The sequence below is a fragment of the Rosa rugosa genome, chromosome 4 (assembly GCF_958449725.1).
Source record: "Rosa rugosa chromosome 4, drRosRugo1.1, whole genome shotgun sequence".
In the NCBI taxonomy this organism is placed as follows: Eukaryota; Viridiplantae; Streptophyta; class Magnoliopsida; order Rosales; family Rosaceae; genus Rosa; species Rosa rugosa.
This window is the reverse complement of record NC_084823.1, coordinates 57551447-57577683: the sequence shown is the minus strand read 5'-3', so window position 1 is coordinate 57577683 and position 26237 is coordinate 57551447. Positions and strand designations below refer to the sequence as shown.

The 26237-nt window shown below is 42.7% G+C and overlaps 3 protein-coding genes across 5 annotated transcripts; all 3 read left to right on the top strand.

Moving 5' to 3' along the window:
* The first annotated feature begins 12285 nt into the window (after positions 1–12285).
* On the top strand, positions 12286–18697 carry LOC133745692 (putative 3,4-dihydroxy-2-butanone kinase). Its single transcript, XM_062173805.1, has 20 exons — positions 12286–12541; positions 12771–12844; positions 12939–13002; positions 13187–13299; positions 13408–13455; positions 13691–13762; positions 13863–13952; positions 14269–14442; positions 14711–14794; positions 15135–15190; positions 15684–15814; positions 15885–15977; positions 16130–16194; positions 16482–16625; positions 16775–16815; positions 17484–17567; positions 17678–17751; positions 17836–17948; positions 18035–18130; positions 18253–18697. Exons 1-20 carry the CDS (start codon positions 12502–12504, stop codon positions 18376–18378), a joined length of 1782 nt encoding a protein of 593 aa, XP_062029789.1. The 5' UTR covers positions 12286–12501; the 3' UTR covers positions 18379–18697.
* A 1749-nt stretch (positions 18698–20446) lies between these two features.
* Positions 20447–22621, top strand: LOC133746405 (calmodulin-like). Its single transcript, XM_062174593.1, has 4 exons — positions 20447–20605; positions 21325–21482; positions 22023–22103; positions 22215–22621. Exons 1-4 carry the CDS (start codon positions 20530–20532, stop codon positions 22347–22349), a joined length of 450 nt encoding a protein of 149 aa, XP_062030577.1. The 5' UTR covers positions 20447–20529; the 3' UTR covers positions 22350–22621.
* Positions 22622–22731: 110 nt separating this feature from the next.
* LOC133746404 (uncharacterized) lies at positions 22732–26160 on the top strand. 3 transcript variants are annotated; one of them, XR_009864108.1, is made up of 9 exons: positions 22732–23137; positions 23222–23324; positions 23604–23683; positions 23795–24124; positions 24364–24440; positions 24964–25006; positions 25098–25166; positions 25582–25652; positions 25878–26160. XR_009864108.1 is itself a non-coding variant. In XM_062174592.1 (8 exons), the coding sequence occupies exons 1-8, from the start codon at positions 23084–23086 to the stop codon at positions 25588–25590; spliced, it is 765 nt and encodes a 254-aa protein (XP_062030576.1). In that variant the 5' UTR covers positions 22732–23083; the 3' UTR covers positions 25591–26160. The 3 variants fall into 3 exon arrangements, 1 of the variants encoding a protein (XP_062030576.1); XR_009864109.1 differs by having other exon boundaries at positions 25871–26160; XM_062174592.1 differs by having other exon boundaries at positions 25582–26160.
* Positions 26161–26237: the final 77 nt, after the last annotated feature.

The following is a 26237-nucleotide window of genomic DNA, read 5'->3' as shown; positions in this document are numbered from 1 at the left end:
CGCGTTCAGTCCATGCTGGGATCGTAATTCGCGAGCCCCCTCCAGAGGTAATTGCCTTGGAATGTTCTTTGTTCTCTTAATTACTTTCATCTCCGACTCTTTTTTCCTAACTCGAAGTTTTCAGCAGGGACGTATACCGTCAACGGGCAATCGCGCAGTGGACGCTTCTCCAGCCACGGGTCAGGCTGCCAAGCAAAAAGCAAAAGTAATAGAGCCAGAAGGCGAAGACTCTTCCTCTTATGATGACGACCCACAAACTGTAAGGATTTTGTCTTAAAATCTCATAATTTTGACAACTTATTCGAAGCTTATTTTGAGTTCACTTTAATCCTGACAGATTGCTGCCGCTTTAGCCCGCAAATGCAGTCGCGCTGATCCCCGGACTGATCCATGGGTAGAAGATGAACCAGTCGTTGATCGACTGGTAATACTCCTCTAAAATGAGCATTGATGTTTTGCTTTGTTATGTGTGACTCTATAACGCTCTCCCTCTGCAGGTTCGTCGTAGGTCATCAAGGCAAGTTGGGGAAGGATCCTCTGCTGCTCGCGGAGGTGCGTCTGGTTCGCAAGCTCAAGAGCCAAATGGTTCTAATAATCCTCCCTCCCCAATTGATGCTGCAAACAACATGCAGTTGGTTCCGGTCCCAATACAGGTCATAGATGACAGCTCGCCTGAGGTTGAAGAAAGAATGTCGCTCCCGGACACTTCCCGCGAGCAACCCATTGCAACCCTCATTCTGGAACAAGCAACGCCTGATTCAGTTCCAGCCTCTGGTGCAGTTGCTCAAGAACCAGTGCCAAAAGCAATTCTCCGCGAGCCACCTGTTGAAGAGGTATATTTCTTGACAAAATGTTTTACCATTAACCCCTGGCTTAATTATTCTAACAATGTCTCCTTCTAGGATCCAAATGCTATTCCAAACGAGGAAGCGGTAGCCAGAGAGATAGCGGCCGAGAATCCTGCTGAACCTGTTCTCAATGTGGTTGGTCAGGAACTTGTCCCCCATGCCCCCTAAGTCATTGAAGCCGAGGAATTAGGAGAACCCCCTGAACCAGTGCCAGAGGCAGTACCTGTCGAGGAGCCTCTTGAGGCCCCTGTTGCTGAGCAATCGCCTCCGTCCACTTTAGAACGGCTAGTTCGTATACTCGAGGTGACCCCACCTGGGGTCGTAGATGTTGCCAGAGAAGGTCTTCGTCGCCTCCTGGGCCCTGATATTCTGATGCCTGGCGCACCCGCGAGAGTTTTAGAGTATCTGAGGGTACTTCTCCGCGAGGACGCTATCACTGAAGACCAATTTCAAGAGGTTGACCAACTGCTGCAAGATCTCCCCCAAGGGCTTAATGAGAGGGCGGTCGCGACCGCGCAAGCTAGGCAGACTGAAACACACTACCAGACCCTTACTCAACAAACGGACACTGCGCGTGATTTCTTGGGTGACCAGGCTAATCTCATCAGGGATCTGACGCTCGAGAGGAACCACCTGCGGTCCCAGATTCAGGCTCTTCAGGCCCAATTAACTGATGTGACGGCTAGGCTTGCTCATGCAGAACCTCAATTGGAATAGCCCCTTGCCGCTTTCGAGACGCTGACCCAAGAACTGGCCCAAGCTCGTGTAGCAGCCCAACAGGCCGCACAAGCTGCCGCTGATGCCAACTTTCGCCTGGATTAACTTTTCCTTCGCTTAACTCATGCAGGCCGAAGACTTTTGGGCCTCTAGGCCTCTAGTATCAGGCCCATTAATTTCTATGAACAATATTACTACCAATAATTTAATTATTTAGCCCACTTTGTTGGCCCAAATTTCGTTTATCTCGTAGGCAATAACTCTGTTCAAACTTGCTTTATCTGCACAAAACAGTTTCGAAAAGATAACCTCGAAATGGAGCAGTTACCTCCTTGGAGACCGTTCTCTCGTCCACGCGTATTCAATTCCGTTCATTTCTGAGATCTCAGCATTGAATTCTATTGATATTCCCATTGATGGCGTTGAATCTTCTTCAACTTCCCATATCAAAGGGTTGAGGCCACTGAGGTAGGCCTCTATAAATATCAATACTCTGGAGAGGTGAAAACTTGCGCAAACATGGCTTACCCAGAAATGACTTTGCAAGCCTTTCTCCTCTTCCTTCTATTTCTCAAGTCTTCTCCTCACGATCTTGCCCTTAGCCTCTAGACCTTAGGTTTTATGGCTTAATCTCACTGCCTGGGTAGGTCTTATGGCCTAATCTCAGGCAACCTCGTGTCTTTGGTTTATGAAAGTCTGGATGGAACATCCTAGGTTTTGGATAGGCTGAAGAACACGAGGAGCTCCTAGCGCGGGGCACCATATTCTAGGGAGTCCCTCTCCTCAGATTTCCTCGCGTGGAGCAGTAGGAAGAAGGGCGAAAGGCCACTCTGGGCCGATCGTTCTTCTTCCGCGGTTTACCTCCGGGGGCTGACGCACCGACTTCTGTTTTTTCCCCTGGAGGTAGATGAGGCAACTGGGCTACATTCAAGCGCTGATTCCATCTCCATCCCGGAGGGTAACCAACTGGAAGGGTTGCGATAGATTATGTCATTCCCTCTTCTTCCAAAGTACAGACAATATCAGCTGCAGCCCGGACTCAAGAGATGTGGGTGAAGAGAGGAAGAGTAAGGATGATCATCTCACCGCCTCTTCCTGCCGCAAGATCCAAAGACTCTTAGAAGAACTGAACTCCTTATAGGTTGGAGCCACTTTTGGCTTTGTATATCGTAAATATAATTTTCTCGAACACATTGTACTGCCTTTGGCCGCAAAGCCACTTTATGAATGAAATATTCTGAGTTTTATTAAACATTATGATATAATAAGGCCTCTGGTATAGGCCCTTACACATATCCCTAACACATATTGTCAAGGATATTGAACGAAGATGTACAAAAATTAAAAAATGTCCAGAAATGGCCACAAAAAAGGCCTTTATGCATAGAGTGTTGCCCCCCTAGTGTTCTTAGGTGGAGCGAAGACATGCGAGCGAGGCCACAGAAAAAGGCCTAAGTACCAGGGATGATGCGAACCAAATGACACTATGCTTGCCCCCCTGTCCCAGCTACTGAAGAAGCTGGGGGATCTTCAAATTCCCAAACGTTGGGGTAGTATTTCTTCAGGAATCTGCCGTTGATAGGGTTGCGATGGAGGTCGCCATCCAAATCTTTGAGGTGAAAAGCCCCGCGCTCTAGAATTCTATGAATCACAAAGGGCCCTTCCCAGCGCGGTGTCCATTTACCACGACCGGTCAACTTTTCGCCAAAGGGAAGGACGGCCTTCCAAACGAGCTCGCCCTCTTTATAACTGCGGCCGCAAGTTCTCTTATCGTAGGCGCGAGAGATGCGTTGCTTTTCCATCACTAGGTTGTCCAAAGCCTCCAAGCGCTGCCCGCTAAGGTCTTCGTGTTCCTGCCACATAGCCTGGACGTAATCTTCACCAATCAAATGATGTTGATCTTTTACGCGCAGGGATTGAACATTGATCTCCAGAGGTAACACCGCGTCGTGACCAAACATGAGTGCATAGGGCGTCGTGGCAGTAGGAGCCCGTTTGGAAGTGCGGTAGGCCCACAATGTTTCGTGCCATTGGCGAGGATTTTTGACAAGCATCTTCTTCAGCAGAGTAATGATAATCTTGTTACTGGCCTCTGCTTGACCATTAAATTGAGCATAATAGGGCGTGCTGTGGATAAATTGGATGCCCAAATCAGTGACGAGCTTCTCCACGTCACCACCCATAAATGCTGCCCCCCTGTCTGATACTAACACCTCAGGGACGCCAAATCTGCATATAATATTGTGAAAGATGAATTGGCGAATGGTCGCTCCAGAGGCCTCCTTCAGAGGCTCAGCTTCCACCCATTTAGTGAAGAAATCAGTAGCGACTATGATGAACTTGTGTTGGAGTGACGAATGAGGATGAATCATTCCAATCAAGTCCAATGCCCAACCTGTCGCAGGCCAAGGTTTAATTATAGGTTGCATGGGGATATTGGGAATATGCTGGACTGGTCCATGAGCCTGGCAGTCTTGACAACCTCTCGCGAATGCGATACAGTCCTTCAGAATGCTCGGCCAATAATACCCATGTCGCCTTATGAGCCAACACATCTTTGGACCCGCTTGATGGTCTCCACATACACCTGTGTGTGCTTCGCGGATCAGGCGCTTTGCGTCGCGGCCAAACACACACCGGAAGTCTATGCCATCTTCTCCGCGTTGTCGCAACTCGTTGCCTCTGAGGAAGTAGTTGAGCGCCAGAAAACGTATCTTTCTGTCTGCAGTGGGATCTGGCTGTTTGAGATAAGCAATTAACGGATCGCGCCAGTCCACATCAATGGGATCTAATGCCGCCACCGTTGGTTCATCTGGAGGATCTGGCCTCGCGATCCACGAAGGTAGCGTGCGGCGCTCGACTTTTAGAATGCGCTCGCGAACCTCATATTTCAAAGTAATGCCGGTAGCCAACTGAGCGAGCTCATTAGCCGCAAATTTGCGCTCGCGAGGAATGTATTCCAAATCCACGTCATCAAATTGGTCGAGAAGTTCAATGGCGCGATTCAAATATGGTACGAGTAAACAGCTCACACATTTGTACTTCTCTTGCAGCTGATTTATCACAAGCAAAGAATCACCGCGTACTTGGACATCTCTTACTTCTAGCTCCAGTAACACCTCTAGGCCAATAATGAGGGCCTCATACTCTGCTTGATTATTGGTGCACCTAAACTCCAATTGGAAAGAATAAGAAAAACGATCGCCCGCTGGGTTTTCCAGAACAATCCCTGCTCTTGCTAGTGTGTCTGTTTGTGAGCCATCAAAAAATAATACCCAGGGTTGAAGGGAGACTATGGCTTGATACCATAAAGCATATTCTGGAATGCGCGCTAAGCCCGGTCGAGTTATGTTTGCGGTCGCTATCTCTAACTCTTTCACTGTGGGGACATCCAACATAGGGTGATGTGCTAGAAAGTCTACGATGGCTTGTCCCTTCACTGCTTTCTGTGGAACGTATTGTAGCGAGAATTCGGATAGGGCCAGCACCCACTTGCCAATACGACCTCTCAGAATAGGTCGCGACAGCATGTATTTAACCAGGTCGGTTTGAGCGATAATGTACGTGGTAAAGGATAACATGTAGTGTCGCAACTTGCATGCTGAGAAGTACAATGTAAGACACAATTTTTCCATGGGAGTATACTTGGTTTCGCAATCCGTCAGTGTCCGACTGGTAAAAAATGGCATGCTCGACACCCTCCTCATCATCCTGGGCAAGTAGGCTGCCAATGGAAGCCTCAGTTGCTGAAATATACAGCTTTAATGGAAATCCAGCTCTAGGTGGAACGAGTACTGGCGGGCTCGCCAGATAGGCCTTAATTTTGTCAAAAGCCTCTTGGTGTTTAGGTTCCCACACAAACTCATTATGTCCTTGTAGTCTCAGTAGTGGAGAAAAAGGCTGGATTTTACCTGCAGAGTTGAAACGCCTCAGGAAGTTGATCTTACCCAACAAACGTTGTAGCTCTTTCTTTGTTCGCGGGGAAGATGCGTTGATGACTGCGCTTCCCTTATCTTCAGGAACCTCAATACCCCTTTGATGGACGATGAAGCCCAGAAAATCTCCTGCCTGGACTCCAAACACGCACTTAGCGGGGTTCATCTTGAGCTTGTGCAGCCGCATGCGCTCGAAAACCTTTCTGAGATCCGTGATGTGGTTTCCTCGCTTTTTGGACTTGACGACTACATCATAGATATAAACCTCTAGGATCTTCCCAAGGATGTCATGGAAGATCAGGTTTATGGCTCTTTGATACGTTGCCCCAGCATTCTTTAAACCGAAAGGCATGACCACATATTCAAAAACTCCCGCGAACCCTGGGCAGCGAAACGCGGTCTTGTGTCTATCTTCCTCCGCGATCGGAATCTGGTGATATCTTGCGGTGCCGTCCATGAAGGACAACAATTCATGTCCGGCCACTGCATCTACCAACATATTCGCGACCGGCATGGGGTAGACGTCTTTAGGCGTAGCGACATTAAGGTCTCTGTAATCCACGCAGACCTTCATCTTGTCATTCTTCTTTCGGAATGGCACTATATTGGACAACCACTGGTTATATTTGGCCACCTAATAATGTCTGACTTGTGCATTTTTTCAACTTCCTCTTTGACCAGAACTTGGGTCTCGGAGTTCATCCTCCGCGGCTCTTGCTTTACAGGCCTCTTGTCAGGGAGTGTTGGCAGCTGATGGCATACCAAGTCCGGTAACAGGCCGGGCATGTCCTCATATTTCTCCGCGAAGCAGTCTATGAATTCCAGTAATAAGTCAATAAGCCTCTGTTTCTCACTAGGCTCTAAGTAAGCGCTGATGACCACTTCCATAGGCTCATCTGCTGTTCCAAGATTGACCTTCTCGGTAGGGTCCCTGACCTTTGAGGGAGTATCATCCAGCGCTGCCGGAGCCAGCTGAATCTCTTCTTCATCTTCCTGTTCTTGGTCAGAGAGCTCCTCATTTATGATTTCTAAGGTCGCGATCTGATCATAGGCCTCTTTTTCCACCAAGTACGAGGATAGTCTTTCGTACAGCTAGTGGAAGGCCTCTATCCCTCCCTCTGGAAGGTCGTACATTAATCATTTAAGGGTTTGGGCACAGCGTGGCCAGGCCTTTCCAAGCCTTCCTTTGCGAGCGTTAGCCCCCACTGTGCCAATTCAGAGGCCGTCACCCCTGTGGGGCGGCCTTTGTTATCGATGCCACTGACCTGCAATGGAGTGATTGGCTCCAAGTAGTATCTGGCATCTACATAGTTCGCGGACACTGGGAATGGACGAGGATCTGCTTTAATTACCTCAGCTTTATCTGTTACCCTGTTCCACATTACCAGTTCCTGGTGGAGAGTTAACGGAACACAGTAGCTCCGGTGAATCCAGTCGCGTCCTAGGATGGCGCTATAGGCCGCGTAACAGTCTGTCACGAAAAAAGCATAAACTCCCTCTGCTGGTCCTACCTTGATACGTAGAAACAATAAGCCCAAAGTCTTTGTGACTGTCCCAGCGAAGTTCTTCAGCGTGAGGGATGTAGACTGGATCTTCTCTTTCTTGATCCCAAGTAAATGCATGGTTCTTGTAGTGATAACATTGACAGCGGCCCCTGTGTCAACCATAACCTTAGTGCCAGCAAATTCCACCGTTATATATAAAGGTCGCATATGCTGGACCTTACTGACCTTAGTGATAACATTGACAGCGGCCCCTGTGTCAACCATAACCTTACTGACCTTAGTGCCAGCAAATTCCACCGTTATATATAAAGGTCGCATATACTGGACCATCGCGGGTGTTGGTCTTGTAAAGCTCATAAAGAAACCTTTCCCATCAGCATCTTCAGTCTTAAGAACCACTGCCTCTGCCAAAGGTGTTGTTGCAGCTGATGTGATATGCAGAGGTTGATCGGTACCTTCTTCATTCTCCACACACTCCTGCGCGGCGATTGGCAAAGCATATCTCGTGGGAAGTACATAGACCATATTGCAGGAAGTATCAACCGCTTCAATTTCGTCTTCCAAGTTGAGCTTCGGTTCCCCAAACGGGATGTCAGTGTTGAACTGCTTCGCCAGCCGGTCTACCAATGATTCTTCTGTAAGGCCTTTTACCTCACACTGTTTTTTTTCCTGTAGCTCGGCCATCACCAATGGCGGGTTTGATCGTTGTTCCCCTGCAAGTATCTCCTTTAGGGGTGCGACCACCAGACTTTGGACTTTTTTAGGTCTCCATTGTAAAGCTTCTGCAGTGCTGCCCTTGCCCCCCAATCTCTCAAAAATTGAAGGTTTGGCTTCTTGTTCCTCTTGAAACAACCTGCGTCTGACATGTGGCCGCCTAGTTGGCGAGCTGTCTTTCCTAGCTGGCGGAGGTGTCTTTTCCGTCGTGATCCTGCAGAAAACACTAGGCTTAGAAGCCCCTGATTCTGAGTGCGCCTGCTTTTGAAAGCTGCGAGGAGCCACCAATGGCTTAGCAGCTAATGCCTCCATCTCCTTCTGATATTGCTTAGGAGATTTAACCAGTTGTGACGGCTTGATCAGGCCTTGATCCAGAGCTTCTAAAGCGCTCTTGGCTTCTCCAAACCTGCGCTGCAATTTCCTTTTCTTGGAAGGGCTGATTTCCACTGCTTTCCCTTTTTCTCTGGTGTACCATTTGCCTTCCTTGATAGCGGATGTTGAAGCAGGTGGAATGTAAGGTTTGGTCACAACTTCTTTGTGCTCATTCCAAGCCCTTCCTTCTTGTTTCTGATCGGCCATGGCCGCTTTCAATTTCTTGAATAAGTTGGAATCTTTTGGGGATGGTGGTGACCTTACCTCATCTCTCGCCTTTGGACTAGAAGGCTGATAATTTCGTGATGGTGAAGCCCACTTGATTGGCGGGAGAGAACCAAAACGAAATGTCTACTCGAATTCTGCGTGTGACACTTGGATGCTGCATTCTTCTTTGCATCGCGAGCAAAGGACCACTGGTGAGGCCTCGCTGATGGGCTTAGCTTTCTTCTTTACAGGGGTTTCCTCCTCTTCATCCCTCTCTTCCTTCCCCTTTGTAGTCAAATCCAGGGTTGGTTTCCTCTAGTTCCTCTTGGGCCAGTTCACATCAACCATACCGACTCCGGTATCCGGAAAGGGGTTCAGGTCTACAAGTGCTGTCGCGGTCGCCGAAGGCTCTACCTGCAAGCTACCATTATTGAGCCATACCTGAATTTGGTCCTTTAGCTTCACACAATCAGCTGTATTATGGTTCCACAAGTTGTGGAATTTGCAATATTTCTTTCCTTTCAGCTGATCCGGTCTAGGAAAAGGGCCAAAGTCTGTCTTCACCATCTTCGCGGCGATCATCTCATCTAGAATCTCATGTGCCTTATTGGCATCATACGTATATGTCGCGAACTCAGGTTTGGTGAAAGCCGCAGACTTGAGTTTGACAGGTTCCTTAGATATCTTTAACTGCTTGAGGGCGGAGTTCTTCCTACCTGTCAACTCTAACGCGGAGACGTCATTCTCCTCTTCTTCAGTTTCATCCTCGCCCTGGAAGACCTCTTCCCCTTAATGGCGGTAGTAAGGATCATAGGTGGGCTGTAGGTATCCAAGGGCTGCCACTGTGCGATGTTTCCCTGGCACATATGTTCCTTTGGACGCATTTTTCCTAGCATCAGTCTCCCTGAGGAGATGCTCAAAGCTACCCACCTCTGTGATCAGTTCTCCCATTGACTGGATCATGCTGCTGTGTTGCTTCTTTCGCTGGCGTGGCTCCAAACCCTTGATTGCTAGCTTGACTAATTCTTTTTCAGGCAGGATCATACTCAGTTTGGCCTTCTGGATCTGAAAGCGTTGAAGATAGGCAATAACACATTCGGTGGGTTGTTGGGACATCTGAGTAAGAGAAGCGAAGTCGACTTCAGGCTCTAGAGCTCCAAAAGTTTCTCGGAAGAGCTTTTCCATTGCGGGCCAATCTGCTACTGTTCCCGGGCGAAGCTTAGAAAACTATCTAAAGGCAGCCCCGGAAAGAGAAGTGCCAAATATCCTGCACTTGAGGACATCATCATTCTGATACTAGCCGCATTGCACCCTGAACCTGGCCAAATGAGTTGCCGCGTTCTCAGTGTCTTCTCCTGAAAAAGTAGAAAATATAATATTCTTGTAGCCCCTAGGAAAAAGCGCGAACATTATATGCGGCGGGAAAGGTCCCTTATAGACCCCATCTATTTGGGCCCTAGGGTTAGCCAGCCTGATCATCTCCTCAACCTCTTCACACCTCACAAACTCAGGACTAGGAGGAGGAGGTATCGCCACATTCTGGCGAGCAGCCTGCAATGGTATGGCTTGGATAGTATTCGTTGTTCGCTCCCCTAGACGAATAGTCCGGGGATTCGCAGACTGCTGAAGAGTCATTGCTGGCACGGCTGCCTCTTTGACCAGAGCTGTTATCTTGATCGGATTGCCAACCATGTCAATGCCATAGTAGTCTCCTGTCAGCTCTTCATATATATTTTCTACCCCATCACTGTCGTATTGCACGAATGCGGCAGAATCGGACGAGATACGCTCGTTGGCCTTTGAGGTTTGATTTTTCTGTCCAACAGAGGAGGTAGTTTGTCCGCCCTGAGTGGTCTTCTCTTTGCTACCGCCGATTACCAGGGCTTTCTCCTTACTCTTGGCTGCCGCAGCAGTGGTCGTTACAGAAGGTGTAGCCGTGCTACTGCTACCCTTTTCACGAGCATTAGGAGGTATATATTTGCCAGTCCCCGAAGGTTGGCCAAGCGACCCAAGGATAGCATTGGGGTCACCCAAAGCCTTATTCAGGACCTCCCTAGTCTGATTCAACTCGGCCCTCTGCATGGCCACTTCGGTCGCGAGGTTTGATCTGTCTTTCTGCATGGCCGTAATCGATGTCGCGGTTTCCTTGCTCTGGGTATTAGCTGTGTTAACAACACCCAAGAGCTCTTGGTACTGAGTGCGATTTGTCGTAGCAACGCTGTCCACGTGCATTATAGCCGTTTGGGCGAAACTTTGTGCACTTGTTTTACCCTCTTCGGCAATCTGGATCAAACGCTGATCCAACTCACGAATTTGTCGTGCCGTTTTCTCAATCGAAGCTGCCAGATGCTTCCCATAATTTTCGCTATGCTCTGTAAGGATGCGAAGCCTCTCGTCTAGGCCAGCATCAGGTGGAATGACAAGTGGCTCGAACTCGTCAACTTCAATGGTATCACCAATGGAAGTAGTTTCGGTAGTCGCAGGGGCCTTGACTACCTCATTCGCCGACTTTTGCGCCGACTTCTCACCCTCAGTAATGGGTGGCTGATTTCCTCCCTGCTCTGTCGACATCGCGGGCGATGATGGATTGAGAGAAAATTCTTGAATTACCTGTTCTTCCGAAAGACCACGACAGTCTGCACGAGTATGCGGCCTGTAACTGGAGGTCTTGTGTTTCGGGCAGTTAGTGTAAACCTTTTGGTAAGGGTTTTTGCTTGATTTCCCAATGGTTACGTTACCGAAGAAACACTATGTAGGTCCCACTGGGCGTGCCAAAATGTTTGACACGAAAATCAGTGCGATACAAACTGTCTCTTTTGAGCGTGTGATTGCGCGGGCGTGCCAGCACCGTGGGGTGCAGTCGTCGGGGCGTCCCTTGACCTGACTTCTTGATCAAGCGTTGTGGACGAGGAGAGCACCAACCTCGTCACAAGGCTCTTTTCTCTGCCTTCCGGGAAATGACTTCTTGCCTTACGGATAAGGGCTTTGGTTATGATCTCTTCGCGACACCGAATCGATACTTAGTGTTGTAGACTAAGCAGAGCAATCACTGGGAAGTTTGGAGAAAGCACAGGGTTTGCTAAAGCGTGACTTTAGCTTCGCGGGGTTGCGAGGGCGTTACCCTTGCTTCGCAGGTAGTATCAATGACAGTAGCACTTAACAGTCGGCTCTTGGAGAGACTAGGACTGGAAGCACGGTCACCGGGTTTCAACTAGGATGAAGGTTTGCTCCGGGGAGGCTTGATAATCTGAGAGATTAGTTGATTTGAGAGTTCTCTTTGATTTGTCCTTGAAACCTGGTATTTATACCTAGGGTTTTGACTACTCCTTGCCATAGAAGGATTATTGATTAAAGTTTCCTATTCAATCTCCGCTACCTAACTCCCATAAGGGCTTCTTTTTCTTATGGGTTTCAGAATGGGTGAAGCTGTAACTCAATCCTAAGCAGACTTATTTTTGGGCCGCAGATATCGGCCTACTATGCTAAATCCACTAAAAGATCTTGCCAAAATTACTTTTGGGCTCAAACAAAATCAACTAAAAATGCTGGAAATTCGTCAAAACTCGATTTTACTACTCGAACCGTATCGCAAAATCCAATTCAATGCCTTAGCAGCTTGACTTGAGTTGAGTTGAGTTGAGTTTAGAGTAGGGGGGGAGGGTTTCCGATACTCTTTGACAAATGGGGCAGACGGATCGAGAATCCGTCTGTGCCCCATCTCCTCGATCCGTATGTGCCCCATCTCCTCGATCCGTCTGTGCCCCATCTCATCTTGTTATATAAGGAGGCACATTCCCATCACTAGGTTGTTCGTTGTTGAAAGACTTTTGGGCCTTAACTCGGCGTCTGTAATGGATTTGGTCTTATTTGTCTTTTTGGGGGGAGGGGGGGGGGGGGTTTTGATGAAGCCAGTGGTAGAGTGGGGAATATGGGAAAACAAGCAAGGACAAAATGATAAAAACACAAGGAAAGAAATTTGTGCTCGGACAAGCAGCCATCCCAATTCGCACATCCCACTATTTTCTCCTCTCTTTCTCTTAGGCGCGCAGGCGAGAGAGAGATTTTCACACACGTATATATAGAGAGAGGTCCACTCGGCACCACCACCTACTACTCTTCTCTCTCTCTCTCTCTCTCCCCTTGGGCTTGGTTCATGCAAACCACTGTCGCTCCCTAGGGTTTAATTCTCCATCATCCATCGCCATGGCTTTCCAGGACAAGAAGCTCATCAACAACCCCAATGGTACGCAATTCGCCTTTGCATTTTCCTTTTCCGATCATCCTTTTCGATTTTCCGTCATGCATGTATTCAAATTCGCGCCGATTTTGCCGTCTCTTTGGTTAGCCGCGAAAAGGTAAAGAGGATGAAATTTTAGGGGTGGGGTTGTCGCGTCGCGCACTTTGAACTAGGACTCTAGTGAAACTCTGCTAGGTTTTTTCACTAAGGGACTTGTGGCTACTAATGGTTGCAGATGTGGTGACTGAGTTCATTGAAGGTCTGGTTGAAACATATCCTGGGCTGCAGTACTTGGATGGTTTCCCTCAGGTATTTGTTTTTAATTTCTATCTACAATGGCATAGATACAAGTTATATGTATAGGACCTGATCGTGTCATTCATTTCCGGTATGGGGTGTACAGGTGAAGGTTGTGTTGCGCGCTGATGTTTCCGGTGGTACATATCACAAAGTTGCAGTTATATCAGGTTGAGACCTTGCACATTTTCAAATTTTTATGCACATAGACGTGTTCTAGCTATAACTAGAATCTATCTATTGAAGTTGTTGATGTAGATTAACATTTAGAAGTGATCTGGAGTTAGTGTATTAAATGGAATTGTCAATTGTGTAACGGAGTTGTTCTCTTGATTCGATAATCGGATGGTATAGGAGGTGGGAGTGGGCATGAACCTGCGCATGCTGGATTTGTGGGCGAAGGGATGTTGACAGCAGCTATCTGTGGGGATGTCTTTGCCTCTCCGCCAGTTGATTCAATTCTAGCAGTATGGGTTCCTGAATTGTATTACTTGTTGGATGGAATCTAGGCCATGTCAATTTTATGCACAAGGGTGTTATCTTAGTTGATTCTGATCTAGTGTACTTGAAATTAGGGCATCCGAGCTGTAACTGGTCCAATGGGTTGTCTCCTGATTGTCAAGGTATTGTTTTCTACTTCTCTTCAGCTATATGTGGCTATGGCTTGGGTGATCAGCATGTTAGATGAGAGTTTTGACATTTGTTTTCGAGCATTCTCAAAAACCACTACTTGTAACAAAGTGAAACAAAAAAGACGGGGTGAAGTGGCACCTTTTGTTTATTTGACAAAGTATGGCCAGATTCTGAGAATGTGCCTTTTGTTTTTGTGATATATGATGTCTATCTGGTGTTGAACAGAATTATACTGGGGACCGTCTGAATTTTGGTTTGGCTGCAGAGCAAGCAAAATCTGAAGGTTACAAAGTAGAGGTAAGATGTGACCTGAATCTCTTTTTCTCTTTTCAATTGCAATTCTATAATGCATGGTTACATTAAATATAAACAAAGGAACTGGGTTTTGATGTTGCAGACTGTAATTGTTGGAGATGATTGTGCATTGCCCCCTCCTCGAGGAATAGCTGGTCGAAGGGGTTTGGCCGGCACCATTCTTGTTCATAAGGTCCCCTCCCTCCCTCCTTCTCTCTCTCCCCCTCTCCCTGTGTGTGAGTTCCACCCCACCCCACCCCACCCCACAATTTTCGGCACAACATTTCCATTTCTAATGTGCCTTCTTCAGTTGTTGTATTCAGCCAATTAAAAAGCAGAAAATAATGAAAATTGTTCTCACTTTAAATTTTGTTGCCGCTTCATATATGCATGAAAGGTTATAGGGAAGAATGTTAAGAACAGGGTGTTTTATTCATGAAGAGTTGGAAAGTGAAAACTTTTCACAGTATCAAGTGTAATAACCTCTGGCCCCTTTATTATATAAACAGATTGCTGGAGCTGCAGCTGCTACTGGAATTTCGCTTGCTGATGTTGCAGTAGAAGCAAGACGTGCATCTGAAATGGTTGGAACAATGGGTGTTGCATTATCTGTTTGCACACTGCCTGGTCAGGTTACACCAGACCGTTTGGGACCTGGAAAGATGGAACTTGGTCTTGGAATTGTAAGTTATATTCAGTGAGAAACCTTGTCCTTGAATCAAGAAGTTCTATGTATTTTTGTCTAATCATGTTGACACATTACAAGTTCTAGTTTGAATACCATAAACTGCAATTCGTGTTTTCTGCTCAGATACGTCAAAACACATCCTGAGTTGATTTTTTTGAACCTATAGGATTTTTATCTGGCTATGATTACATGCATTCTCCACAAATGAAAAGGCGCTTCTATTAATATTTTGACTACCTGACTAAAACTGGATTACTTTACAGCACGGAGAACCGGGTGCTGCTGTTGCTGACCTTCAACCTGTGGATGTTATAGTCTCTCATGTTCTCAAGCAGATATTGTCTCCAGTATAGCCCTATACTTTTCAATCTTTTTAATGTCAAATATTATTGCTTATTAAATGTATTTAACTATGCCACAACAGTAGTATCTAGTAATGTGTAAACCGTCTCATGAAGATAGGCAATGGATAGTTGTTTATGATATACATAGGATGACATAAATGTTTCATGCATCGAGTCAGAATTTGTTAAATTCTAGAGTGCATTAATAGATCTTGAACATAGCTTTTCACAGTGCATAAATTGTACTATATTGTAACAATATTACAAATAGTGTTTATATTTCTTTTCTACCTATGGAATCAAGTTTGGAATTTCTAATAGATCCCATATCTTATACATGCAGGAAACTAACTATGTTCCGATTACTCGCGGTAGTAGAGTGGTTCTTATGGTCAACGGGTATGTTAGATCTTTTATTTTATCAATTGGATGAGAGCATCAATCAATGGGGACTTAAAATTACTAATGTAAAGTGCATCATCAAATACATCTGATAGAACAAGAGCTGATTATCTGTGAGTAAATGAGCTTGCTAGGTAGTGTATTGCTTGTCCATGAGAGGGTTGCATGCCATTTATTATGTACTTGGCATCATCAAATGAATAATCCAGAATTCAGTTACTCTCTCTCTCCTCTCTCTCTATAACCATTTGTAGTTATAAATTTGTGGCATTGCCTCTTCTCTCACCATTATTTCTATCCAAAAAAAGGAGGAAAATTATATAGTATCTTAAGAGTAATGTTTGTGTGTTTTTTCTCCTGTCAATAGCTATAGCCTTTTCAAATTCGGAACATTTGCCAATGGAACTTATGTTAGGAAAATCGAAGTGTGAATAAATGGAGGTTTCTCAACTTTGTCTAATTTTTACCGTTTTTGGTCTTTCAATCGCAGGTTAGGTGCAACTCCTGCAATGGAACTGATGATCACATCTGGTAAAGCAGTACCTAAGTTGCAGCTGGAACATGGATTAGCTGTTGATAGAGTGTATACTGGATCATTCATGACCTCTCTTGATATGGCAGGTTTGTTGTCTACCACATGGCAACAATGCTTTCTTAATAATATACAAAGGTCTTGACATTGTTTTTTCAGGTTTTTCCATTTCTATCATGAAGGCTGATCAAGCTATTTTACAACGTCTGGATGCTCCAACAAAGGCTCCGTATTGGCCTGTCGGCGTGGATGGTCTCTGTTCACAAAATATGTTTCTTCTTTATTCATGCTTACATCAGTTTTGCTATATATTGCCGCCATGAAGGTCCAGTAAAAGTAGTGGTAGAACAAGTATATTTCTGTTAATAGTCTATGCTAAGGTAAGCAATTGTCCTTGCTTGCAGGCAATCACCCACCTGCAAAGATTCCTGTTCCATTGCCTCCTTCTCATTCAACAAAGATTGATGAGGTAAGGTCATAAAATTGTTGGATATCTTTTGGACAATCATGGATGGAATAGCTTATAATTGTTCTAATTGAAGACTTGACGCAACCTCTTGTAAATTCCCTCGAGTAGATGTTAATGAGGGTGTAGGACCTTAGGATTCTCCTGCTTGATCAACCATCTTGCATCCATTGATACTCGTGAGCTGATGTTATTTATCTTGTACTAGATAACAATGATAATGTCTGGCCTTTTTGGGTGCACTTCTGTGATGTACTGACACAGTTTGAATTTTTTATCCCTTTGATTAGCCATTAGGTCGGCCAGCACAACTGAATGAACAAGGCCATATTCTTGAGGTGGCTATTGAAGCAGCTGCAAATGCAGTTCAAAACCTCAGGGATGAATTGAATGATTGGGATAGCAAAGTAGGTGATGGTGATTGTGGGTCAACAGTAAGTCCTAGCTACAATCTTTATTCACTTTCATTCACTTCTTGAGTCATGTTGTGTTTATTCTATATCCTCTTCTGTCGCTATTCTCTTACCATTTCCTGCTTGCATCAGGAAGTGTCACATGCTAAATCTTATGTTTGCTATGTCAGATGTATAGAGGTGCAGCAGCAATTTTGGAAGACATGAAGAAGTAAGTTTGATTTTCATTTTTGGAATTTGTACTATTGTTGAAACATTTGTTTTAATTTGGAAGTTATACTATGGTTGAAACATTTGTTATCTTGTTCTGCATAATTCTTTTACTGAGAGGAAAATATATGCACATGGTTGACTTTTGGTGTTGCGTGGTTACCACAGTCCCTCCCCCCCCCCCCCCCCCCCAACCCTAAACACACGCTAGAATTTTGTACCTCTTATTACTTTTGACTGCTCATTTTAATATTGAAGATGATGGCAATTATATGGGATAATCACAATGGAAGATGATGTAGTGTTACTCAGGTTTGGTGAAAATCATCACTGATGGCAATTAGATGGGAAATCTATGCCAAGAGGTATTTGCATCATATTCTGAGAGGAGCCAAAAACAAAGTATTGGTTACTTAGGATGACAGTAATTTAGGAGGGTAAGCTATTGCAGTGAAAGTGGTGTCTGGGGTGGATTTAAGGCTTTGTCTAGTTGTCGATTGTTAATCTCTTTTTTCATTCTGTCCTGGGTTAAAGCCTGGGCCATGTGCTGGTTTGTTGCTTTCATATTTTCAACAATTCCATAAGTAGCATAAAGGATTAACTGTTAATTCTCAGTGGTTGTAGTCCAAATTAGCTTTTAATCACGGACATATAAATTCTGTATTCCAGTTATCCTCTGAATGATGCAGCAGAAACAGTGAACGAAATCGGAGCATCTATTAGAAGAGTTATGGGAGGCACAAGTGGGATCCTGTATTCAACTTCTCCTCTGCTTGAACAAACTTTTTACAATTTTCTTAAACTTTCAAGTTTAATTTTACATTTTGTAACATTACATCTTTGTATCTGTATTCTTGAAACAGATGTACCATATTTTGTAAGGCAGCCTATGCACAGTTGAAAGCGAGCACCCAATCTGTTGTCACGTCAAAAAATTGTGAGACAATTCCCCTCTAATGTGATAATGATTTCTGTTTAGACTCATTCATTGACTTAACAGTCTCTTGATCTCTTGATTCAGGGGCCGAAGCACTTGAAGCCTCCATTGCTGCAGTCAGCAAATATGGTGGGGCTAGTGCTGGTTATCGCACATTGTTAGATGCCCTTATTCCAGCATCAGCAATTCTTCAAGAGGTCATCTATGATCATCATTTTCTTTTTTCTTCATTGTTGATGTGGTCTGATAACTTGGTACTCATTATCCATCTGTTTTGACACAGAGGTTAAATGCTGGTGATGATCCTGCAACTGCTTTTATTCTCTCATCTGAAGCGGCAGTGGCTGGAGCTGATTCAACTAAGCACATGCAGGCACAGGTAAACCTAAAGAATGATCCCAAAATGGGTATTGGTTCATTTTATTATCATCTGTAAGTAGCATAGTTATCGACTGATGATGACACTGTTATTCTTATTGATGTGTTTACTATATTATGTAGGCTGGGCGTTCAAGCTATGTCTCTGGAGAGATACTAGCATCAGTCCCAGACCCCGGTGCAGTGGCTGCAGCGTCGTGGTACAAGGCAGCAGCCTTGGCTGTGAAGAACAAATATCAAGCTCCATGAATGAAAGACCGATCCATTACATTAGTTCTTGTTGCAATTCTGCAATTTTTAGCTGCAGAGACAACAAACTGATTTTTGTTCATAATTTTGCACCACTACTAACAGGCTTTCCGCTTATGCTTTTCGTGCATAATGCTGAGAGAGCGATTTTCATCCTCATACATACAATACATGATATTCCTTTTAGAATACTGTAAATTTCAGATGGTGCATTGAGCGATATCTACGGATATGGTTGTAAGATTTTTATGACTCGACTTGGATTATCTTTTTACAAGTTTATGAAGAACCCTTAATGTTGGTTTGAGGCCACATCAAACTTCATTTATGGTAGTTTTAGATAAAAATCGTTCATTTACCAACCTCTTAAACTGAAATTTATGTGATGCAGTCTTTGTTATGAATTGTTAAAATCTAATTAAGCAATAAATCTACTCAGTTACGTTAACTTCAGTAATCACTAGTATAATATATCGGCGAAAAAAAATAAAAGAAACCCCATATGTCTTGCTAAATTGAAATTGGTTGCCGTTTATTGGTCGGGACCAAGGTTTAAAGAATCGTCCATTACAGATATATCGGCACTCAAATATTAGGATATGTTGACAAATATATCAAAGGAAAAATCAGCAGTATAGTGTTTTTTTTTTCGGAAAAGATGATACCTACTCTTGAAAAAAAGAAGATATCGACAATTATATCAGTGTATTTAGAGATATTTATAACCTTGGCCGGGAGTCAAAGTGAGGTAAAAAATAGTGTATTAAACTTTTTCTTAAGATCAAACCTTAGAACTAAAAAAAGAAAAGAAGTAAACATTTGTTTACTTGAAAAGGGATGAATAGAGGTAGGCCTGACATTTAAACCCGTAACCCGCAAACCCGCATAATACCCGCACAAACCCGCCGGTTTATTAATTCGGGCTAAGAAAAGCCCGCACGCAAAAAACTAGCAAATTAACGGGCCTTGCGTGCTAAATCCGTTAGAATCCGTTAACTCAAAACCCTTCCCAAAAACCCATTTCGACTCTTTCTGTCTTTCGGCAACCACAAACTATGCGAGCACAGCAGCCTCCACAAACGACCCTTTTCTTTGTCATCACCCAAAACCCAATTGTCTCTCTCTCTCTGGGTTTTGATATTACAGAGGAATGTTTGGTTTTGGCGACTGATTCTTTAAACTTGGTGATGGATCTGTAAACAGTTTGTTGTACTCACAGATCTGTATGTATTGTTTTTAGCGTATTAATATTATTGTTTTTGTTTGGTATTTATTTGTTCGGAACAATTGTTTGGGATTTCTTAAAATCGTCCTTGAAGGACTGCTTTATATATAGCACCTTATGACTATGACTTCAGATCTAATACTACTTTGACTATGACAGATAGTTATTGCAGAGCCAATAGTTACGTTTTGAATGTTAAAATCTCCTTTTATTGTTTGAATGGTAATTAATTGTTATTCTTGTTTCGTTCTTATAGGCAATTTGATTGCCTTTCAATGTCAAAAAAGCTACTTGCAGTGCCTTGTGATATAGTAATGTTGTTGTAAAAAAAAATTATATACATAAGTCTTAACTGGTTCTAGTTGCTTTGATAAAAAGTAAAAAAAAAAAATCTGTTTACAAGTCTTAACGGGTTCCAACGGATAACCTGCAAACCCGCAAGATTTAGCCCGTGAAACTCGTTAAGCTAACGAATTTTTACCGGGTCGGCCCATTAAGAACCCACACGGTACCCGCACGTTGCCGGGGGGCCTAAATAGAGGTGAAATTATATTGAAATTGCATAGATATATCATATAGGCTGGATACCGCGTGAAAAAGACAGATCTGGACATCCGGTGTTGTATGGTCTTGGTCAACTTTCACAGGTCCATAAGGCAGAGCAAATCAGACACATCCACCTTACTTTGTGGGCCCCTATATCCGCGTAAAATACGTACTTCACGCGAGTGATCACACGCCTCTCCCAAAATTAACGAAGTAGACAGCGCCACAATGACAGAAACGCGTTTTCAGCCGTCGGATTAGATTCTGAAGATTTTATTTAACCGGGGGGGGGGGGGACTCCGATTCTTCGAATCAAACTTAATATTTTGATCAATTTGTTAGTCCACATTTCTACTCCAAAAACCAGAGCTGAGAACAAAATGGCCGAGCAGCTAACGGAGGAGCAGATCGCCGAGTTCAAGGAAGCCTTTTGCCTCTTTGACAAGGACGGCGATGGTATTAATTTGAACTCTATGACCTTTTCTATATTTCACTCTGATCACACTTGTTTATCATTTTTATGCTTGTTTCTTGTTTCTCTTGCAAATTTGAGTTGATGGATTGCTTGTTATTTTTTACTTTATCGTCGTTATTGTTTTGGTAATGGATTTGTTGTTATTCCTACATTGTTTTCTTTTCTCTGATTATTATTATAATTTCAAACTTTGTTTAGTTTTGCGGTTTTGTGATGCATATGAGATTTAGTTCTGTTTTGTTTTTCTGGCATAATAATAGAGGATCACGAGCAGCATTACCAGGCTATCCTTGCTTTATCTGACAATAATAGATCCTTTCGGAACAAGCAGTTGATCTAGGTTAATACAAAAGTTGTGAAATCTGTATAATTAGATAGATTTGGTTTTCTGCAAGCTAGCTGCGAAAACCAAATCTATCTGATGTGATCTGCACTTAATATTTGGATTTAATTTTGCATATGCATGAGAGTAACACGAAATCGTTCCTCTCTCTACGTGACTAAATCTAAAGGATGAAACAAGTAGTTGAAGGTTTGCGAATCATGTTTGTGATCTACCCCTTTGCTTTTGAGAGCTTAATTTGTTAAATATTAGGCTGGAAAACCCCACTGGTTTTTCACCGCACTGAGTATGCACGAGGGGAATGGTTTCTATGGAATGAATTTCTGACTGATCTGTATTATGTTTGTTCACATTTAGGCTGCATCACCACCAAAGAATTGGGGACTGTGATGAGATCTCTCGGACAAAATCCCACTGAAGCTGAATTGCAAGACATGATCAATGAGGTTGATGCTGACCAGAATGGCACAATTGATTTTTCTGAATTCTTGAATTTGATGGCAAGGAAGATGAAGGTATATGAACCCACTTTTCCCCCTTGATTCTTAGCCTAGCTAGTGATGGATATTGCTTCCTTCCTTCATATCTATGTTGGGAACGTGATTGATTTCCTATACGCTAGACTCATGCTTCACCCTAAGCATTTTTAATTTTAATTGTTGTGGTAACTAGTATGGGTCTCATTGTCATGCATTCACTGAATTTTATGTGCATGTGCATCCGATGTGGCAGGGAGGAATTAGGGGTCTAGCCAGCTGTTAGTTCCTTAATCTTACAACTCATGGTCCCATTATTGTACTTGTATATTTATAATTAAGACATGACAATTTATAGATTAACAAGCAAGCATGTATACTTTCTATCTTAATTTGATTTTGACAACTGGCAACTAATGAATGATGGTAATGCTTTTCATCCTTGGAATATCATTTATTAATTTTCTCTGAAAAAGTGGTCTCTTCTTTGTCTGCAGTTTGGATTCTATAATTGGAGTAGTTTTGAATATTTAGTGGCACTCATTAATTGCAAGTTTACTAATACTTTAACTTCCACAGGATACTGATTCTGAGGAGGAACTAAAGGAAGCTTTCAAGGTGTTTGATAAGGATCAGAATGGCTATATTTCTGCTGCAGAGGTAAACCCCATAGCTAGTTATTTCTTTGGTGATCTTCCACAATTGGGTATAATCAAAAAGTTGTATGGTAAACTGACCGCAAGCATATAATTTAATATCTGTCTGATGCAGCTTCGACATGTAATGGCAAACCTTGGTGAGAAACTGACCGATGAAGAAGTGGATGAGATGATTCGCGAAGCAGATGAAGATGGTGATGGCCAGGTGAACTATGACGAGTTTGTCAGGATGATGCTTAACAAATGAATGTATGTTTTGGATTCTGATCATGGTAGGGATTGGTTGTCGGAGAATCAGTTGTAGTATGTTGGCATTTGGACCCTAGTTAACAAGATGGGATTCGCTTTTCTATTAGGTGGAATGAAGCCAAACATGGCTTCACTGCAGAATTATGAAATGTTGTGATTGAAATTGATAGAATCAATGACAAAAGCAATGGCTTGACAGTTGCTTGTGATATAATGCGTTTGGGTTGTCCAAACATCTTTTACATTCTATGAATGCCTTTTTTTAATGAAGCCTAAAGGAGCTCCAAAGCAAAAGCTATTTTGCAAACCTAATTAGGTTTTTCTAACACAGATTTGTATGGCAAACGTACTTACCAAAATGGATAAACTGCTCGCCTAAATGATTAACCTCAGTGAATTACTGATGTACAAAATGGAAAGGATAAACTTTGCCAAAAAAAAAAAATGGAAAGGATGAAGAAAGAATTATAGGAAGAGACTAAATTTACTGTAGCAGCATAAGTCTGGGCCTAAACTATCTGCACTCGAGCCCGAGCCCAATGGGTTTTAAATTTACTGTAGAAGGCTTAAGTCTGAGCCTGTCTAAGCTAGGGATGAAGGATAAGGCTCACCGGGCCTGGGCCTCTCCTTTAATTTTTGAAATTGGAAGGAGGAGAAATTTGTATTTTCCATATTTGTACCTGGACTCTGAGAGCGGAGAGCGGAGACCGGAGAGGGTAGTGAGCAGTGAAAATGGAGTCGAAGGGAAATGCCCCCAAGATTAAGAATAAGATGAAGCGCAAAGAGGTACAATCAACCCCAATCTTGTTTGCTCAAATCTATGAAACAGTCCTAATTGAATTTGCAACTAAATTCTCCATCCATTTCTAGATACTTGAGAAGAAGAAGGCTATGGATGAACTGATAAAGGTAGCTTCTGCGGAGAAAGACCATCTCTCTGCCTTTCATGCCTTTCGCCATTACCAAAGAAACGGTACCACACTACACTCTCTCACCTTACGTACCCTCACTTCTTCTTCTCATTTCTTTTGCAAGTCTTATCAATTTGTATGACACACTCATGCGCACCGGTTTCGGATTGTTAGTGCAATCAAGTATGAACAATTTGGCAAAAACATGTGTTTATATTGGAAACCGATTAATGGGTTTATCAAATTTTTAGGCAAGTGATGCGTTTGTGCTCCTTAAACAACTTTTTATTTGAAACTGAAGTAAAATGGTTATGGTAGCTTATGATCATTTGGATGTTTAGGCTTGTCTGCATGTCTGGAATCAGGAAGAGGGGACAAGCTATCATCTTCTCTTAAGCACTACATTCAAAATCTCCTTAAGGTAATTCAAGCTCCACTAATAGTTGCTCCAAATTTTTCTCGTTTGCTTTCTTGGGTTCTTCTTTTTGCGTCAATTTAACTTTTTTTTTTTCTTTCTTTTTTTAATGCACAGGCTAATATGGAGGGGCCATATGGAACCGAGTGGCCAGTGGAAGAGAAGGTGAAGCGTAGGGACATGGTTGCATCAGAAGCACGTTATATATTTGTCTATGAGGCTTTGGATGCAAGTGCAAGTGAATTGTTGACAGTGTCTGAGCAGGAGAGGACTGAAGCTGGTTGTGTGGAGGGGAGGGGATCCATGCTCGGGTTTGTGCATTTTCGCTTTGTCATAGAGGAAGATTTGCCTGTTCTTTATGTGTATGAGTTACAACTTGAGCCTCGTGTACAAGGGAAAGGTCTCGGGAAGTTCCTAATGCAACTAATTGAGCTAATTGCTCGCAAGGTGCTGAATTCTGTCTCTTCTGCCATTTTATGCTTTTATTTTATAGACATCTCAGTATTATGCAAAATGGAAAGGTAATGTCCGAGGACTTGATATGATTTTCTAACCGAATTCCTCATGTGTTATGCAAAATGCATATCTTGTCCACCCTCAATTTGATTGTATGAATATTCTTCTTCATTAGCACTATATGTTGCATCTAGATAAGGAAATTAATCTTGCACTTGCATCTTATGTAGAATCACATGGATGCTGTTGTTCTAACTGTTCAAAAGGCAAACTTGGTAGCGATGAATTTCTATACAAGTAAGCTGAGGTAAACCCTCTTACTTTGAATCCACATCTAATCATATTGAAGGACTTCACATATAAACAGTTGGAGAGTTTTCCTCCATGCTTGCTAGCAGACATAGTTAGTAAAAAACGGGACGTGTATAGTACGCGAAAAATACTTACGTGTATTATTCGGACATTTTATCAAATAGTTCGTTGAAAAGTTCTGCAAAATATTTTTAATTAATTAAAATTTTTAATTAAAAATATTAATTTATATTCATTTTTGTTCAATAATATGTGTAAAATACAGAAAAATACGTAAAAATCGTGTATAGTACGTGTATAATACTTTTTGGCTTCAAAAGTATGGGAAATTTAATAAGTCCCTTTCAAAAATACGAGTACGGAAGTATTTTTGAAAGAAACGTAAGTACATGTTTTATTCGCGTATAATACGAAAAATTACTAACTGGGCTAGCAGAAAAAAAAAAAAAAAAAAACTATAAGGTCCAATGATTATCCCTTATGTATTATGCTGATTGGATTTCTTCTTCTATTAACAGATATGTTATCTCAACTATATCACCATCCAAAGTTGATCCATGGGTATGTGGTTATTGCCAAATTAACTACAGTCTGTGTCATAAGACCTACATAATTTGTTTAGTACGTCTGAACTAGTTCATTATTGCTGCAGTTAGGAACTCAGAAAAGTTATGAAATTCTTTGCAAATCATTCAGTAATGATGCTAAAGCTATCTTGGAGGTATGTTTCAAATTAGTGTTTCTGCAAGGTACCATACTATTACATCAGTTGCTGCCTCATTACATGTTATCCTTGATATATGTACAAGCAAATCAGAATAGGCTCGATCATTCTTTCTTTCCTATTTTATAGTTCCAGAGTAGTGGAAACTTTATAGTTCCAGATGTGGGACTGATACTGTGGCAGTGGACAATATATTCAGAAGAGTTCCGTATAGGCTTTCTTTGTTTCCTTATTGATCTTGTTCTTTCAACTCTTATAGTTCCAGATGAGTAAAAACGATATAATTAATTCCATATGTAGAATGAAGCTGCTGAAGATGATATATTCCCATAAGAGTCACTTCCACTCATTGTTTCTTTGAGCTTCTCTACACAATTAGTTTGGCTTATCTTCTTCTTGTATATGTTGGCAGGGCCCATGACATTGTGAGAAGAGACAGAAATGAGGACCCCAATACCATTAGCCAACGTATAAGTCAATCAGGTTGACCTTCTTGGTTCTTTTAGATTCAAAGTTGCATCATGTCAAACCAGGATTTTTCTTTGAATTACATAAACTGTACCTATGCATCTATGTATGTATGTATTTCTATCCACATAGATACTACACAGTACACACAAACAGACCTGAATAGACAGCAACATGTAAATATATGCTGATAGATATAAATAAGTCCTTGTGACAATTTGTGGTTCTCTAAGCTTTCAGATTGATCGGAAATTGGTGAAGCAGAGCTGAAGACTTGGGAATATGGTGCCATTATTTGTCCCCTTGCTTGTTTAATGAGGAAAATATTAGAAGCACATTGTATGTTTTAGATTAATGAAAAAAAGCGCATTCATAGCAAAGGATAGTTTGTCAAACATGATCAGCTTTCATTTATCATAGATATAGTAGTAAACTATCTTTCTCGCAGTTTTTATTTGTTGAACTTGTATAATTCTAGAAATTGTTATTTGATAAAATGCCTGAAAGAGTCCATTCCGAGGCACTTTGGTTCTTGCATCTCAATGGTTAAATGATACATAACTCAATTAGTAGTCCACATATCCCCAAAATCAGAATTAA